Source organism: Lactuca sativa, chromosome 1 (assembly GCF_002870075.4).
Source record: "Lactuca sativa cultivar Salinas chromosome 1, Lsat_Salinas_v11, whole genome shotgun sequence".
NCBI classification, from domain to species: domain Eukaryota; kingdom Viridiplantae; phylum Streptophyta; class Magnoliopsida; order Asterales; family Asteraceae; genus Lactuca; species Lactuca sativa.
The window spans coordinates 132,803,863-132,823,150 of record NC_056623.2 but is presented as its reverse complement, the minus strand read 5'-3'; the positions used below and the strand labels follow the sequence as shown (position 1 = coordinate 132,823,150).

The window sequence follows — 19,288 nt, the reverse complement described above, 5'->3', positions numbered from 1 at the left end:
ATCTCGATTCCCGATTTATGACGATTGACTAATTGAACAAATCAAATTAGCCCTAGCCCGGCCGAGCATTTACGTTTGTCATCATTAAATCATCGAGGGGCCCAAAGATATCGCTTTTATCCTACTTTGGATAAAAGGAACGGATAAACTTTGATACAATGCTTGCTTGCACTCACTCACCGAATCACACACAACAATATGTTTTATAACACCAAGTTACTAGTGTGTTTACATATTATCAATGTGCAACCGATTTGCAAGATACAACTCACACATCTCGGTTTCAAGAATATAAGATGTTATCATCTCACCAATCACTCGTGATACAATTCATGGAGTGATCCAAGTGAGCGTGGGTTTGATCCGATGCTCAAATCATATTCATAAGCACTCATGAGCGTTGCAGCAAACATTTGCTTATGTCTAATGCTCTTTAGACAATCCACACACCAATTCACGACAGTCTTCATTCATATCTACTTCCAACATATGAACGACTGTGGTCCGTTCGAATAATTTGACTGTTCTTAACCAATTAAATTATTCAGGAAGTCAAAACATGCAAATGTGAAATACAAGAATAATACTAATCCCATATGGCCTCAAACCTTTGAGTATAAGTAAAACACCTTTTATTTATCACCATATCGATTACTCATTATTTTTCGTTTCGGGTAATCAACTTCTTACTTGAATTATTACACTTGTCCCATGCTCTTAGCATGCACACAATGTTTACCTATAGTTCTTACTTTGTGAAATAGATCAAATTGAACACATTTCCAATCATTCTCATTTCATAACTCCAAATCCTTTTCATAAGTGAAAGAATATCAAATTCTTGCTACTTATAGAATATGCTAGATTCTAACATTTTTATGCAATGATACTTTCGTAATGTCACTGCACCAAAGTCACAAAGACTATTGCCAATGAAATTACAAAGTACTCTATCGGAGATTGTTACAAGACAATTCCTTAGATATGATGTCTCTCACTCAAAGTACATTCCTTTGAACATCCTTTTGCATAAAAGTTTCTAATCTAGTCATAGATTTTTCAATATTCAATTTCCAATATGGATATTTTTCCATATGACAACTTATTCTTAATAGAATCTTATCTATTCATAATAATGTCGATATGGTCCATCCAATATGGAAACATTTCCATATTTTCCATATGACAACTCATTCTTAATAGAATCTTTTCTATTCACAATGATGTCGATATGGTCCATTCAATACCATGCTTCCAACTACTCACAAGCAACCAATCCTCGTCGAACTTTGGATTGTCCTTTGATAGTTGTTTAATTATTTTAGTCAAAACCGATTCTAGTCCCTTTTCCCTCTAAATGCGCTAGACATTTGGAAATTTTTAGAATGGTCAAATATTAAAGCATTTGCAATCGATCCTATACCCGAAGCATATGGGACACGACGCATAATGTTTTATTTGCTATGTTCTCAAAATTCGAATTGTGAAGAGGAATGCCGTAATCATAATCGAAATTTTAAGAACATACTATGTACCTTTGACTAAATTTATTAACATTTCTCAACCTAATCCTTTAGATTTGAAATGAAGCATAATATTCTCTCCCTTAATTATAGCAAAACAACATTACAACCCTTACGACTTTGCAAGGTATAACTCTTGTTTTCTATAATTAATATTGCCAACTTGCAATACGTGCCTTAATAATCATACAATCATAACATTTATGCTCCCACTATCATGATGATTATTATAAAACATAACACTTATGCTCCCACTAGCTTCGACACATATTCATAAACAACTTAACTTTCAGAAAAACAATACTTATTGAATTTCTTAAGTTCATGTTTCTAATACTTAGTGCTTTGATAATCTTTTATCAAGGCTTCTTATACACTTTTTCCTTAGATAGTTCATATGTGTGTCTAAACAATTAAGACTAATTGCCAAACCTCACAATTCAAATCATGGAAAGGGATACCGTAACCATAATCGAATTCGAGAATGCAATTTTACAACCACTATCTTCTTAAAATCTTTCTTAGTGAAAGCATTTCCTCACAATCATTTTCATGAAGGAGGAAATCTTATGACACTTAGATTTAAACGGTGTATGTGTTCCTATCCATGTGAATTTGTTAAAACCAAAGTTTACGACAAATTCAAACTCATATGGACTGAACTTTCTTAATCTTGATTTCTTGCCTTATGATAGCACAGCTGCCTACCATGTCTTCCAAGTAGTTAAGCAGCTCACCCTTTCCTATCAATGTACTTTCATTGATTAAGGTGCCTTGCCTTTTATGCGTTCAAAATGAGAACTCATATGCATAATTAACTCAATTGGAACAGCACAGAAACAAAATAATGTCAACACGATAGGTTGTAAACCTCAGCTCGTGTGCTAGTGATGATCGATAAGGTTTATTTGATTTCTTCTTGAAACCTTTCAAGACCATTAAGACTCCCACTGACTCCTTGACATATAAGATTCTCTTGTCAATAACCATTTCTTGACAGCCAAATATTCAAGAGTTAGTGTAGCTTTTATCAAAACACTTCATAAATTGGTCCTAGTTGGTCTTTGTCTTATCCAAGACATCACAACTTTCCACATTTGATGAATGTTATAAACCTTCTTAATACTTTTCCACTCAATGTCACAATCTTAACTCTAAGACTTGTTTTGGAACGAAGTATGATTGACTTCTTGATTTAACCATTTTGCAATTCTTGATTCCTCTTCTTAGACATACAATTGTACTAAGACTGACTTAGAGGATCAATTGAGATATGGTTCTTAATCATTAAGACTTATTATAAAGCATAAAAGGTACTCTCCCTTCTTCTTAGAATGGAGAAACTTTTATCTTTCTGCCTATTTGATTCTTCTTATTCGTTCTGCTATTGATTTAAACATTTTCAATCAATTCATAATTACACTTAATCTTATAAGTATAATCATATTTACTAAACCTTTAGTAAATCATGACGAATATCTTTGTTTACAATTATGGTGGACTTGATCAATGCGCAACTTTGTGTACTTGATCTCCTAGTTCTTCACTTGACACTTTGTCAATGAATTAGTCTAATTTCCAAATATAAAATTTCTCATTCATCGTGCAACCAAGTTGCACGATTCCAAGTTTTTGTCCAATTGAAACTTGGGCGATGAGAAACTCTCCTTATTTTGTAAATTTTTGACACTTCCATAATTAAGAATCAAACCCATTATTGCTAATAATAGAAACATTCAAACATCAATTTTTCATACACGCCATTGCAAGGATAAATAAATAATATAAAATCAAAATTTATTTTATTGCGGAAAAATTTGTCCTTACAGTGCAATTCATTGAAAAACTATGTTAATACATATTTCTAATTCTAACTCTAAGTAGTAGCTTAAGAATCTAATCTTCAGGTAATGCGATCGAAATCCATTCCTTCACGGTTAGATTCTGCTCACTTCTTCCCTTAAGCTTCCTTTCTTTTCTTCGATCCTACAAAACATCAATTGTAATCTTATCACATTATGTATTAAGAATCTAGAATAGGAGCTTAAAAGAGTTAGTCAATGGATTTTACCTAAAGCAAAGCCATACGTTTTGACTCTCCCATCTCTTAGATCTCTTAGGTAAATAGGCCAGCTTCGTCTCCAATGCCCCTTCTCTTGGCAATAAAAGCAAATCGACTCTTTTGGAACAGGACATGGAACTACTTCAGACATTTCCTTTCTCTTATGATCAAACTTTTCGATCATAGCATGTCTTTTGTTGCCATTGTCTATATCCATAGAGGTCTTGAAGGCAGATTCACCAATCAACTTTGCTTTTCTATTGCGCCAAACCATTGCTGATTCAGTAGCAATAAGCATATAGGTGAGATCTATAAGGGCCAGTCGCAGTTCATCATATAGTACTCTCTTACGAACTCACTATATGAGTTAGGAAGTGACTGAAGAACCCAATCAACAGCCACCTCCTCACAGACAACAGATCCCAACATTCTTAACCTATCAATGTGTTACTTCATCCCTAGGACGTGTGCACACACCGACTTTCCTTCTTCATGTTTACTCGCCAAAAGGGCTTGAGTGAGCTTGAACTTTTCAAGCCTTCGAACTTGTGGGTTAGGGAGAATAATTAGAGGAGGTGGAGGAAGAGAAGCATGATCTCTTGTTCCTCGATCGAATCGTGGAATATCATCTTCATGTAGAATGTCTGTTCCACGGGATTTGGGAAGACCATAGTTGTCGAACTTTGATATCTATAAAACGGGAGAAAACAAATTCAAGTTAGTTGATCGATTGAGTCCTTAGTAAATCACCCAAATGATATACTAAGGCTAGGACCCAACACAATATTACACAACTCGGGAGAGGGATGTCGTAACCCTAATTGCAGAATATTTGAAGGTAAGTGAATGATGATTCACTAATTTCCACCACGAAAAACGAAAAAGAAATTTAAGTTTTAAATCTATGAAAACTCCTAGATCCTTTGAGATTCATTGAACTTTCAATGGCATGTTTAAATCTCGATATGCCCCTCTTGTTTGTGACTGGGATGCCGAGGATCACAAAGCGGGTGTGAATAACCATGCAAACTACATGGTGCCCCCACATGTTACATTCACCTATTCGATGTGCCGGTAAACCACACACGCTCCACCGAACTATGACAAACATTGAGTCACCCTTTGCTACCTTTGCTTGGAACCATTTAGTGTGCTGGTAAACCACACACGCTCCACTAACGTCTTCGCAAGGGCATAAAGTGTAATTTCATGGAATTGCATCAATTCACTTTTGCCTAAGTAACTAAGATTGGGAATTTGTAAAACATTTAGTTACTTTTGTATATCATTATACTTATAATGGAAGGTTTTGTCCTATCCTACCCGTTCGGCTAGCGACCCTCCATTAGTCAAGAGTGCGGTGGGTAAGAGTGGATACCCATTCAATCGTCATTTTATAGGCAATTTCCTTAAACACCCCTTATAGACTAGCTTCGTGAATGAGGCCTACTAACGGTAAGACTGACTTTTACTCATACATATATATAATGTTAGACTTTTAATGTTATATATAGTATAGGGTGTATTTTACACTTTTAAAATACTAGGTGGTCTAATTTAACAATTATACTTTTAATTCAATTAAATTGTAAACCTAAACTTTTATGGATTTATTAAACCTCTTTTAATTATACACCTTAATTAATTAATAAAACCATAAGGGTGTGATTTGAACTTTTCAAAACAATACTAGGGTTTTAGAATTTAACATTCCTAATTAAACTTTTAAATTCCAAAACTTGAGGGCAAGTTTTGAAACATTTCAAAACATTAGGGTTTAGAATTTAAATATACATCAAAATTAAACTATTTAATCAAAATTTAAATTCCAAAACTTGAGGGCAAGTTTTGAAACCTTTTTCCAAACATTAGGGTTTCAACTATTTAAATTTCAAAACAACAAAACTTTTGGGTTCAAATTTAAACTATAAAACCTAAAAGGGAAAATATGAAACTTTTCATAACAACAAGGATCAAATAACAAATAATCTTAATTAACATTTAATCACATAATTATCCATATTTGATTTATTTAATGATTTCTTGCAAAATAATTTACCAATTAAATCAAAATAATTAATCAATTATCACATAAGGAAACAAATATTTTATTAATTGATAAATATCTTCAATTAAATCAAGAATATAGTCAAATATATCATAAAATCGGATTTATATTGATCTAATATGATAAGGCAACTATCCTTAAGCAGAAACAGCAAGAAATCCCGATTTTCCCTCCATCTGACCAGCCGACTCGTCGAGTACCCCCATGGAATCGCCGAGTAGGGGGCAACTTGCCGAGTCCACAGTGGGACTCGCCGAGTCCATCATGCAGAACCACAAAAATTGAATTTTTTCAACATACAAGGCATCAATACAATAGAAACCAATCAAGGCTCTGATACCACTGATGGGTTTTGATCATAAGAACATCCTATGTGCTCATACAAACCCTAATGCTTGGATCTAGGTTTCTCTATTGTACATGCAAGTTATCCAAGACTATAAACCCCAATTCTAGCATACAAGTAATCATATTAACATAGGAATAGATTTAAGATGTTATATTGATTGTTATGTAGCAATAACAATCCCAAATCTCCTTGTATTGACTTTAGAAAGCTTAGAGTCACAACTGTCACTCCTCTAATGGTTCACAAACACCATAATCAAGAGGATGAAGAGGAGAGAGGATGGAGGCTTCCTAAATTGCCGCCTGTTGGTCTAGGGCGCAAAACCACCATTCTGAAAACACATTACGATAAACGTCAGAAACACTGATATATCTCGAGGGATCACTACTACTACAGGTTTCCCGGTCTCATCTCAGCCTTCCTTGATTCAAGTACAGATCCTCTGCTTCCAGTAGTATGGGCCCCTACTACCTTCCACATCTATCCGTACCTTCCTCAAGAACTGCCTCGACTCCACCAAGTCACTATTACTCCTACTGATCTCTGCTACTCTCATCCTAGGCTTGCCCTAGGGAAATCTCTGACTCAACCAAAGCCAGTCCAGCCGCTGAAGGCCTCCTTGAAATGCCAATTAGTCATTACCTGAATACTATCACATGTGATGAGGCTTGGATAATCCTTCGAGTAAAAGGCTCGTCCCTGCAACGGTTAGACTCAAACAAGAGCTGCACAGTAGGGCCAAGTCCAGCACTCTGAGATTATTCAACCCTGATAACATGCGATGTGATGTACTCACCTAAAGGCTAACTCCCATTACTCGAAGTCCCACAAAGCACAAAGCAAGCAGCATTCAAACACAGGAAACTACTCAAGTAATTCTATCCTCATAATAGGAAACTATACTAGCATACAATCCTAAGCTCATGCTATCAGGTATAACCTAAACAGGCTATCCTACTGCTGTCTACTCAATACTAGCATGCAATTCTTATAAAGCTGAAACACATATAGCATGCACATAAGGCATCTCCCTAGATCCTTAGTCCTATTCTAGCATGTTGTTCTACTGAAACTGAAACAGATAATCATAATGTAAACTTGTATGGGTAATTTGGGAGTACTTACTTGAGCTCGGCTGATCGCATGCACCACACCCTTTTCTCGTTTTCAAAATTCTTTTCTTGTTAAGTCTCTTTTTCAAAAATTCTTTTGAAAACATTTTTCTTTCAAAAATCTTTTACTATTTCCTTAGTTTGAGTTCAGTCATACCCGTAAGTGTGCCTGAATCCCTCAAACCAAGGCTCTGATACCAACTTGTAACGACCCAAAATACGACCCAAAAATTTTTGTTTAAATAATACTAAAGTTATCAACCATTCATAATATATAATGAAACTGTATGACATAAATCCCAAAAAGTTATAATAGATGTGTCATGACAAAGGAACTATATCAACATAACATGGTGTCTGAAATAAACTCCCAGGACAAAAGCTGAAGTTGTGGTGTGTGCGATGCCATCATCCCTAGCTCTTCCCTTTGCTAGCGGAAGTGCCTGAAACCAAAACTGAAAATTGTAAGCACAAAACTTAGTGAGCTCCCCCATACTACCACATACCATACAATAACATATAAAGCACATACTGGGCCTTGCCTACTGCATCGGACCGAAGTCCGGAAATTGCATCAGACCGAAGTTCGGAACTAACTGCATCGGACCAAAGTCCGGAACTAACTGGGACCTTGTCCCTTGCATCGGACCGAAGTCCGAAACTGACTGAACATAGCATAACATAAACACATATCAACTAGCATAAACACATATACTGCATACTGCATTGGACCGAAGTCTAGAACACAGAACACATAGACATGCTTGAATCACAAAGACATCAAGCACCCTGAACTAGTGCATCGGACCGAAATCCGGAACTGACTGCAAACTAAACAGGTCGGCATTGTGGCCATAGACCCATTCCTACTGGAAGGAAACTCACCTCGTAGTGCTGGCTGCTGAGATGCTAACTCTAAAAGCGGCTGACTGCTACTCCAGAACTATCCAGCTATAATTTCCAAAAACACTAGATCAGTTACTTGTAAATGCCCTCAAGGTAAAATGACTATTTTACCCCTGATCAAGGTCAACTCCCTGGTCAAAGTCAACTTCCAGTTGACCGGACTCGCTGAGTCAGGGCGCAGACTCGCCGAGTCCCTCTTTTACTAACTCAGACTTTAACTCACCGAGTCACTTTCCCACTCACTAATTCATCCTGAACAAATAAATCAAAGAACTACGAGGACTCGCGACTCAACTCGTTGAGTCCAAAGAACAACTTGCCGAGTCCTATCACAAATTCCATACAATCGAATTCTAATCCATTCCAGAGCATCTAACTCGTAGATCTGAGTCCCTGGGACCATCTGAACACGTAAAGTTGCTAACTTTACGTGTAACTAAGAAGGAATGAAGCTATTTCACTCAAACACTACTTTTCTCGGGAAAACTCATCCGACTCGCCGAGTTGTAGAACAACTCGTCGAGTCTAAGGCAATCTTGATCGGACTCGTCGAGTTGCTTATCCAACTTGTCGAGTCCATGGCTATCTTCATATGACTCGCCCAGTCAAGCTTGCGACTCGCCAAGTCCATTCAGTCCTTTTTCCATACAGACGTGATTTGGGCCATGCAGCGGCTCCAAATCACATATCCAAACTTCTAGGGCATGATTATCACGTAAAGTTGCAAACTTTACGTGCATGCATGGTTTTAAAGTCTTCTAATGTCAAAACTAAGCTATTAATGGGGTTCTAAGCTCAAGAGGGACCTCAATCACGATCATGACTGAAACTTTACACTTCTAGAATGCAATGAGGGTCCAGATCTGAAGTTTCCATAAAAGGGAAGTCCATATCTCAAGTTTGAATCATAAGAGGCTCCAAAGAAGGCATAACAAGCATAAATGAGGTTGTAATGGAGGACCACACAAGGTCATAACTTCATTACCTGAATGAAAAAAAATGCAAGCTAGCTCTTGGATCTTCCTTCTCTTCTATGGACCTTTTTTTCTTCCCAAAGCTTCGAAGCTATCACAAACACACTCAAAGTCAACAATGGGGGCTAGGGTTTACAGGGGAAATGTTATGAGAGTGATAGAGGCGAGGTTGGGGCGTATAAGTGTGTTTAAATAGGGTGCAAACCCTTAAAATTAGGGCTTCATCCAGACAGGCGGATTCGCCGAGTCCCAACGCAGGGACTCGTCAAGTAGCCAGCTTAAGACGCGTGATTATCCCGTCTCTACTCGACGAGTCGGGCTACAGACTCGTCGAGTACCCCTCAAGAAAAGAAAATACTTTATTTAAATCACATACCAGAAATTGGGTGTTAGAGTTGGGTTAGCGGGTTGGGTCGATTTTTGTCAGCTCTAATCAAACCCTTATCTATCTTAACCTTTTTCACGCCCCTTTCTTATGTTGAAGACTAGCAAGACGAATAACCCCTCCCAGAAATATTTGTTCCCTTCATTTATCTGTTCTATTTTGCGTTTACTTTTAGACATGATCTAGCCGAAGTTTATTGTATTACTCAAATACATTTTATGACATTTTAATCTGCCAATAGCAACATAATAACATCACTCCAATTTTTTATAAAAAAAAAACAAAAACAAGGAAAGAAGGGGCCAAGTGAACTTCTTTATCTTGAATAATTGTATATCTAGCAAGAAATTGTTGGAATTAAATGTTTTCATCAATCTTTATTCCGACCTTTATCGATGACAGTTCTCTTGCAAATTCAATTCATTCGTCATCACTTTCATCATCGATTATCATGTTATGTAAAATAATACATATAGTCATTATGTCATTTAGTACTTCCTTTTGCCAAGAACAAGATGATTCATCGGTTTTTATTAGATTATTATTATAATATATAGGTTAAATGTATGTTTAATAGCATATGTTATCGTATTTATAAGATATATTTAAATATAAACTTTTATAAAATATGTTACCGCATTTCATATTTTTAATATGTATTTAATATTTTATATTAATTCGATACATAAAAAATAAATTTTATATTTATAATTAATTAACATAGTTTATATAATATATAACATGAGATTCTAAATACTAAATATTACATTTAAATTATATCTATTAGATAAAAATAAACTAGCAATGTTGGAAAAATAAAAATGACTAAAATTGATAACCGAAACATTATCCCCATCTTCTCTAATAAATGAAATTTTCTTTTTTTCATCCATTTGTACACATAATATTTTCTAAAATTTTTGAATATTCTATTTTCCAGTTGTTATTTTATTGTATTTTTATATTTTATTAAATTAAAATTCCACATTTAATATGTAAGGTATTTATTAGAAAGAATTTATATATGTAATATATCCAATTTATTAAAGTCTCATTAATTTTAATAATACAATTTTTTTTCTCATTTTTCTTATAAATTCAAACTTTTTAAATTGTTAAAATTTTATATTTATTTTTTTTAAATAAACTCATGTAATACATGAGTTTTACAACTAGTTTTTGAATAAATAAATAGTGTTACATTGTTTCTCAATACTTTATATTTCAAAAAATGGGTCGGAGCCGAGAGAAGAGAAAAATGGGGGAGAATATAATTTTAATACTCCTTTTGTCTGTATAAAATTCATTTTTATCGAAAAATATGCTTTGCTATACCCAATTTATTTATGTTTTGCAGACTTATTTACACATTGATCAGTAATTGTTCCATAGGTTAGGACATTGGCATTTTAAAGGAAGGTAGCATGTTTGAAACCTGCGGATGAGTGTCGTCGTTTTGTTCCTTTTTTTAATAGAAATGTTGAAAACTCCTTTGTCTTGTTCCCTTTTTTTAATAGAAACGTTGGAAACTCCACGTATGCAGTGCTACATCAATCATTAAGCATACCAAGTTGGCTAACCACCTAGGCAATGATATGATTGATACTTTCTAAACATTTAAAATTTAAAATATTTTTTAAAATCTAATGGCAAATCAATAAAAAAAATATATTATTGGTAAAATGGAAATTGGGGTGTATAGTATAGTGTATACTTTTGGATTTTTGTAGCACTACTTTCCTGGAATTTGCGTTGTCCTATTAAAAATATATTTATAATTTAGTGAAAATGAAAAAAAGAAAAAGAAGCAACACCTCTAACGTAAGGCAATAGAATTTGCGTTGACTCTCTTGTCGTCTTCCTTCCTTCGTTACTGCTGGTTCCTCCTCTATCATCGCTGCTTAAGATCTGCTTGTCGTCCTGTAGGCAGGTAATTATGAGTGCGCATACTTACAAGTTAGTTTCACATGTAGTTAGACATATTCATCTTATTAATCATAATCACCTATTTATTTCATTAACATGTGATTCAGTCTTTCTAGCGTAAAGTCCAGAATGATGAACAAAACTTGGTGCACGTTAGGAAACTCTTCGATCCTTTCATATCGCTTCCTCAATTCCTTTATATTTTCTAATTCATAACTTGATTTTTAGTTTTGATTATTTTTTAATGATGTTATCTGCTCCTTAGTGGTAAGCTTGAGACTTATAATGAACAAGCTTCAACTTTCCACTGTCATAATTAGTGTTTTGCTTACCATTGAAGTCAAAACTTAATGATATCTATATGCTTGTGTATAGAGTATAGAGTGCATTTACCTTTGAATTTTCATCTAGTATGGGGTTTTTTGCAATTTCCTTCAAGAGAGGTAATAGCGAATCATGTAGTTATTTTGAGAATGGTATTTGCTGTTGATTTAGGATTACTATACTTAAATTCAAATGGATTTTACTTAGACAACAACAGGGATGTTTATCCTGTTTATATGGGTTAATCAAATGAAAACAGAGGTTTTGTAGTTTAAATGCATAAATTGGTTTGTTATTTTCATGCACCTAAACTTAGCCAGAAAAACAGTTTAACTAATTTAGTTAAGTTGGTAACAGCTTTTGAAATAAATTTCATGGCAATGTAATGGTTATTTTCTATGAATATTTTTTTTTGTGGGAAAGATATTCTATATACATTAATACTTAGCCATATATGTGTTGGCTAGAGGATCCAAAAACCTGTCATATAATAACTACTACCATGAGATTGCTTTTGCAGAGATTTATCAGCCTCTCTTTGTATTTCATGTACAGCAGCTTCAGTTGTATTGCTTTTCCACTGTTTAGATGCCTAAGTTTGATTTCCATACATCCCTTGCTCACAAAGCAACCGAGTTTAGCAATATTTAAGCTATTGAATAGCCTTTGAGCACAAAAATCAATATCTTTAAACACACACACACACACACACATATATATATATATATATATATATATATATATATATATATATATATATATATATATATATATATACACACATTATGCATTATATAGCTCCAAAACCAACTCGAAACTCGGAGGTGCATATGTATTGTATTTTAGTTACTTAAAGTTTTATTTTGAAGAATTACAAGGTATTGTTATTATTGAGGTGTATATTTTCCATATTAGTAATTCGGATTTCATACACAGGCATTATGTACCAGATCTTGACATTGAACCACTGAAGAGTTTCAGAGCTTACTGAGATACACAAAATCCTGGGATCTCCATCTTCTTCATCAACCCATAAATCATAATGGTTGTTCTCTCTGAACTCCTCTTAGAAGAATCTTCATCCTCTTCATCAACTAGTGGTTATAGTCCATCAACTCATGGTCATAGTTCATCAACGGATGCTTATAGATATGACGTATTTTTAAGTTTTAGAGGTCTTGACACTCGCCATAGTTTCACTAATCACCTTCATAAGGCTCTCATTGATGCCGACATCAATACCTTCTTGGATGATGAAGAAGAGATTGAAACAGGTGAAGATCTTAAACCGGAACTGGAGAGTGCAATTAAGGCATCTCGAGCTTCTATTATTGTGTTGTCCAAGAATTACGCTTCTTCAACATGGTGCCTAGATGAATTGGTGCTGATCCTTGAGCAGCGTATGACATCCAACCAGATTGTCATCCCAATCTTTTATCATGTGGAGCCCACACATGTCAGAAAGCAACAAAGCAGCTTCGGAGATGCAATGGCTAAGCATAAACAGATAATGGAGGAAGAGACAAATGCATATAAAAGAAGTCAATGGGCTCAAAAGATAGACCGATGGAATAAAGCGCTTATAGAAGTTTCTAATTTAAAAGGAAAGGACGTAAAAGGAAGGTAATCACTTTCTTACCCATATTTCCATACGCCTTCAATTGTATTTGATTAACGCATAAAATGTTAATATCATCTTCTCCCTTTGCATTTCAATAAGTTTTCTCAGTATCATCAAATTAAACAGTTATTCATTTCATGTATTAGGACACAGAAGATGCACAAAATTGAATCTAAGCCTCTTGCTATGTGATCTCATAATCACTTCATATAGATAGATTAACCTTTATGATAAAATTGACATGTGTGTTGCATTAGGTATTTTATCATAAGTTGGTTCATTTAGATAAACAATCCCAATTATTTTAGTATGTTTGTTATTAAAAATCATATCAAACAATTTGATTTGATGTGTCTACTATTAACTACACCATACTACCTTCAAATCATATCATTTTTTTATAATAAACAGAGAAAACTGCAAAAATCATCCATGTGGTATCATGCTGTTTTGTTTGAAGTGGGTCCAAAAAGTTTATTATTATTATTATTATTTTGCAAAAATATCATTTTCTTTGTGGTTTAGAATAATTTACACAGTTGGTCCCTAACTATGGTTATTATCGTGGGCCCGCCCTCCCCAAGCCTCAATCAGGTCTTCTGTTTGCATGCCCCCCCACCCCCCACTAGAATGTAAATCAAAAGCTAAAACGCTAAACTAAAACAAAAACGAAAGTTGATCTAAAACATTAAACCAGCATTAATGAAGATACATAAACAATAAATCGAATCAATAAGTTTGATGATTCAGAAACAAAAATTTGAAGATTCACAATAGTAAATCAAATCAATAATTTGAAGAATGTGTTATAAAATTGAAGATTCAGAAACTATAAACAAAACATTTGAACTACCTGTAGATAATTTGAAGAGTCGTCACTAACAATAAACAAAAATCACAACAATAACCCACCATTATGTTATGACTTAAACTGAAATTAAGGAATAAGCACTTCATGGTATGTATTTCCGACCTGGTTTATTTGATCTCCAAGTGGAATGGCTGGAGAGTTTGTCTGATCTTCTTTTGCTAGCTTTAGTTGCGAATTATGAAAAATGGGATAAATGGTTGTAGTGTCTGAAGTTGTAATCAGTATGCCACCTAACCGATTCACTACAAAACTGTAAAAGGTCCATAAAATCGGGGAGCATATTTTTCATTTGAGCGTCTCGCCAAAGATTGCTGTCTTTAGGTTAGGGTTGAAGTTTAAGGTGGACACGACACCCCAACTTCAAAGTTCACGTCATTCCTTTTACTATTCTCCCAATTTTCTAGTTAGTTTGGAATAGATGGAATTTAAGCTCGTCCAGAATGGCCTCTCTTTCATGAAGTTGACACCATCGTTTGCCCTATCCCATTTTTGTAAGATGGGGTAAACAATGGTATGAAAGGATGTGTTATAGCAAAACTCTACCCAAGGAAGCCATTGTACCCACATTTTTGGTTTTCCTTGTATGAAGCATCTTAGGTAAAGGTTGAATCGTGATATTCAAATAAAAGTTTTAGAATAATTGAGGAGGTTCTTGGAGAAACAAATTGTCCTTTGCACAACAATATTCCTTATAATAATAATAATAATAATAATAATAATACGTAATAAAATAAATAAATAAAATTTAATATGAAAGGTCAAAGTAGTCATTTCACAAGGATTTAACGTACTAACACTCACTGTAAAGTGAGGGACCAAAAACACGAAACAATCCTTGAAAAAGGACATATATTGCAAAAATGAAACCTTTTGCACCCAGTCCAAAGAAAACAACAAAAAAGATGGACTATATTTCCAGTTTTAGATAGCAAATAACAATAACTCTCTTACCTATAACTAGTAGAGGATAACCTAGAATTTTTTTTCTAACCACATGCATAGCCACATTGATAGTTAAGTTTGATGGAAACATAGTAAAGTTAGGTGGCCAATATGTGAAATATTGCAACATAATGGTAACTTAAGTTGTATCATACATAAATATTTTGACCTTATACATTAGATGGTTATATGGTTAGAAGGTAAGTACCATGGTTTTGATGTGACGAACTTTTATATATATATATATATATATATATATATATATATATATATATATATATATATATATATATATATATATATATATATATATATATATATGATTTGATCTTTGGATAAATTAAAATCTCCAAATCTGGTTTGTTAAATTTCAGGCTAGAGACAAAGTTCATTGAAGAAATTGTGAACGACATCCACCGTAGATTACATGTACCCTTAAGGATTGCTCAATCATTACTTATTGGGATGGAATATCATATTCACTTTGTTACTTCATGGGTGAAAGATGGGTCCTCACATACTGCAGACATACTCACTACTTTAGGTATGGGTGGGATCGGGAAGACATCTTTAGCCAAACATGTCTATGGGTTATATTCTCATGAATTCCACGTAAGTAGCTTTATTGAAGATATCACAAGGAAATGTGATGGAAAGTTTAATGGGTTGCTTGATTTACAAGAACAACTCTGCAATGACATTTCAAAAACAAGTTCAATTAGATTTCATGATGTGGCAATATACACCACAAAGATAGAGAATGCACTAGCCCGTAAAAGGGTCTTTCTAGTCCTTGATGATATCACCACTATTGATCAGTTGGATGCATTACTTGGAAGCAAAGGTTTTCATCCTGGAAGCAAAATTATAATAACAACAAGGGACAGATGGTTGACCGAGAGTTGTGCACTATTCAAAACAAACAATAAACCCAAGCATGAAAGGCATTTGCTTCTTGGCTTAGATGAGATCAAATCACTACAACTTTTGAGTTTTCATGCATTCATGTGCAACTATCCCAAGGAAGGTTATGAAGAGGTGTCATATAAGCTTGTGAAATATTGTCAAGGAAATCCATTAGCTCTTGTAGTTTTAGGAAAGTCTCTATGTAATCGAGATGTAGCTTACTGGGAAGGGTGCATAGAGAAGGGTTAAATAAAGAAACAAGTTCTCATATAAATAATGTCTTGAGAATGAGCTTTGATTCTTTGTCGTCCAACAATGATAAGGAGTTGTTTAAGCATATTGCTTGCTTTTTTGTCGGAATAGATAGAGATGTTAGTGAAACAATATTAAAGGCATGTGATATAATCACAAGATCTGGAATCACGAATCTGATTGATAGATATCTTCTTAGTATAGGATCGAATAATGAATTAAAGATGCATCAGTTGGTTCAAGAGATGGGGAGATTGGAAGTACATCAAGAATCACTTGACAAGCCATGGAAGCGAAGTCGAATATGGTGTCATAAGGATTCATTCAGAGTGTTGAAACAAAAAAAGGTGAGAATATGTATACTTGTTGGTAGTGTGTATATTCAAATTACTTTGTATTATCTCCTTTTTATTTTTGGCCATCTGTTTCTTTTTAGGGTAAGGGAAATGTTTTAGGCCTTTCCCTTGACATGCGCATGCTTGAGAAAGAGAAGTCTGAAGCATCATTTGAGCTAAAAACAGATGCATTGAGTAACATGGATAGTCTAATGCTACTACAAATCAATTATGTGCACATGGACGGGTCTTACGAGAACTTTCCGGATGAATTAAGAGGTTTGCGTATGCATGGGTTCCGTTTAAAGTCGATACCTTTGGACTTACCGATGATGAATTTGGTTGCTCTTGACATGTCATATAGCTATATTGAATCATTTGTTGGTTGTTATAGTAATACACAACGACTTGAGAAGAGGCAAAAGGTAACTTATATTCATTCATTATTCATCAATGTTTAGTTGATGAAATTCAAAACTGTTCTAACTTATTTCAATTTTGGCAGTTGGATGGATCCTACTTAAAAGACAAAAAGCTGCTTAGATCATTGAAGATTCTTAATTTAAGTTTCTGTAAACAACTTCGTAGTCTTGGTGACTTTGACCAACTCCCTGCACTCGAGAGGTTAATAGTTAGAAATTGCATTGGTTTGGTTGAGGTTGGTGAATCAATTGAGCAATGTATTGAACTTGTCTTCATCGATCTGAGCTATTGCAAGAAGCTTGAAAAACTTCCTAGAAACATAGGCATGTTAAAGAATGTTAAAACACTGTTGCTCGATGGTTGTAAGCTCAGCGATTCTCAAGTCGAGGATAGGGATATGGTCATAAACATAAGAACCTCTTCTTCCGCCTTTATGGGTGCTATACCAAGTGATTTGAAGTTGTTTACAATTTCTTTACCGAGGTCTTTAGTAAGGTTGTCACTGGTAAATAATAATTTGTCCACTGAATGCTTTCCCATGGACTTTAGCTGCCTATCCATGTTAAAGGAATTATATTTGGATTACAATCCTATAAATTCCATGCCCAGTTGTATGAGAACCCTTCCTAGGCTTCAGATACTTAGCATGGCGAATTGTAATAAACTGAAGTCAGTTGAGCATCCTCCACGTACACTAAGCAGGTTGTTGCTCTTTTCTCGTCATGGGAGTTTTGTAAAGAAAGTTGTATTTGATCCGGGAATGTCCCCACTAGAGTTATCATCAAACTGGTGGATAGATTTTGCACCTGGGTCCTGCGAAATTGAAGGCATGATCAAAATCCAAGCAATGGTGCGTGTTGAGGAAAAGGTATTACGTAGCTTGGGTTGGATTAATGTAGACTTCCTTAAAAAAGGGTGTGTGGGACCTAATCCTTGGGAATCTAAAATCCAGGTTTCTTTCAGTTAACTGTCCGTCTTTATGTGAATATGTATGATATAATTGTTATGTCATATTTAATTAAGGTGGTTGTTTTTTGTAGTCAATGTTTTATGAATTTGGAATATTCAGCACAAAGTATGAGGTGGAGGAGATGCCGAATTGGTTTAGGTATAGAAGCTTGGGGCCATCAATATCATTTACCATCCCATCATCATCATCATCTCCAAACAACCTTACTGGACTCAACTTCTGCTCTTTGCACACATTGAAACCTGCCGACGAGTCATTATTATTTCCACATGATCAGTTCCCTAATACACCAATGACAACAATTAGTAATATAACAAAGAACTGTACGTGGATATATGAACGTCATGTGGACAGAGTTATTGAAGATGGAAAGTGTTGGGTGGTGTTAAGTCATTGGATGTTTAGGATGAAAGAGATGGAGGCTGGTGACCATGTTACGATTACTGTTACATCGCCGTATAATGAACTTATAAAGGAGTGTGGGGTGAGTCTTGTGTATGATGATGGAGAAGAAGAGGATGTATTGGGTTATTACAAGTCATGGAATCACATAATTGGTGGAGATCTCTCACCTTTTCAAACAACTACTGGACAATACATCCTAAACAACATGCGATTTTTTGAGTCTGCCATTATGTTGTTTCCGTATCATGGTAAATTAATTCCGGATGGCCCCAGATATCAAGGTATATGTGATTTTTGTTAAATATTTTCAGTGTGGAAATCTCTTGTCTTCATATCATCGTAAAATTGTTACAGACAGCCACGACTTTCAAGGTTGATGATATTTTTGTTAGATATATTATCGTAATCCTGTCTTATGTATAATGATCTCATCTATGACCCAATTTCTTTAAATAGATGGATAATGGCTTATTTGTCTTAATAGATGGATCATAACTAAAATCTTTTAAAGAAATGAATAATATGTCCCATATCCACTCATTTATATTGATTTTATTGTCGTATAAGATTTTATTTTTATAAAATACAAAAAATTAAAGTTTGACTTTTAATTTTAAATGAATCGAACAAAGTATTGATCAATCTAAATGGGTTGATTTGTTATGTCAGTGAACTATGTTTTTTGATATGGCAGATCACATAAATATATTTATGCTTTCAATACAACTTGTGTTCAGGACAAAAGGAAGTGTCCTGGTTTAGAGCTTTTTCTCAAAGGAGTCATGGCACAATTGGTAGTACACGTGTGGTATACTTTCATACCCAAACCTTTCTATCATCACAGGATAAAAAGGCATATGCAACCAAATATGTTATCATCATATCAATGTATACTTATGTAACTTTTTAAAATTTCTTACTTTCCATTTGTTCA

General features: G+C 34.4%; 2 protein-coding genes across 4 annotated transcripts in view; both read left to right on the top strand.

Moving 5' to 3' along the window:
• The first annotated feature begins 11,162 nt into the window (after nt 1-11,162).
• Nucleotides 11,163-19,288, top strand: part of LOC111892180 (disease resistance protein RUN1) — an 8,517-nt gene continuing 391 nt past the window's right edge. Inside the window, exons 1-7 of one of the 3 annotated variants that reach the window (XM_023888255.3) lie at nt 11,163-11,309; nt 12,566-13,252; nt 15,438-16,568; nt 16,658-16,981; nt 17,062-17,931; nt 18,020-18,635; nt 19,092-19,162. In XM_023888255.3, coding sequence (XP_023744023.2) covers nt 16,257-16,568; nt 16,658-16,981; nt 17,062-17,931; nt 18,020-18,635; nt 19,092-19,162 — 2,193 coding nt within the window. In that variant the 5' untranslated portion in view covers nt 11,163-11,309; nt 12,566-13,252; nt 15,438-16,256. Of the gene's footprint in view, nt 11,310-12,565; nt 13,253-15,437; nt 16,569-16,657; nt 16,982-17,061; nt 17,932-18,019; nt 18,636-19,048; nt 19,163-19,288 lie in introns of all 3 variants that reach the window. The other 2 variants (XM_042902607.2, XM_052764013.1) reach the window with 2 other exon arrangements.
• Nucleotides 12,672-16,218, top strand: LOC128127876 (disease resistance protein RPV1-like). The gene is made up of 2 exons (XM_052766603.1): nt 12,672-13,252; nt 15,438-16,218. Exons 1-2 carry the CDS (start codon nt 12,672-12,674, stop codon nt 16,216-16,218), a joined length of 1,362 nt encoding a protein of 453 aa, XP_052622563.1.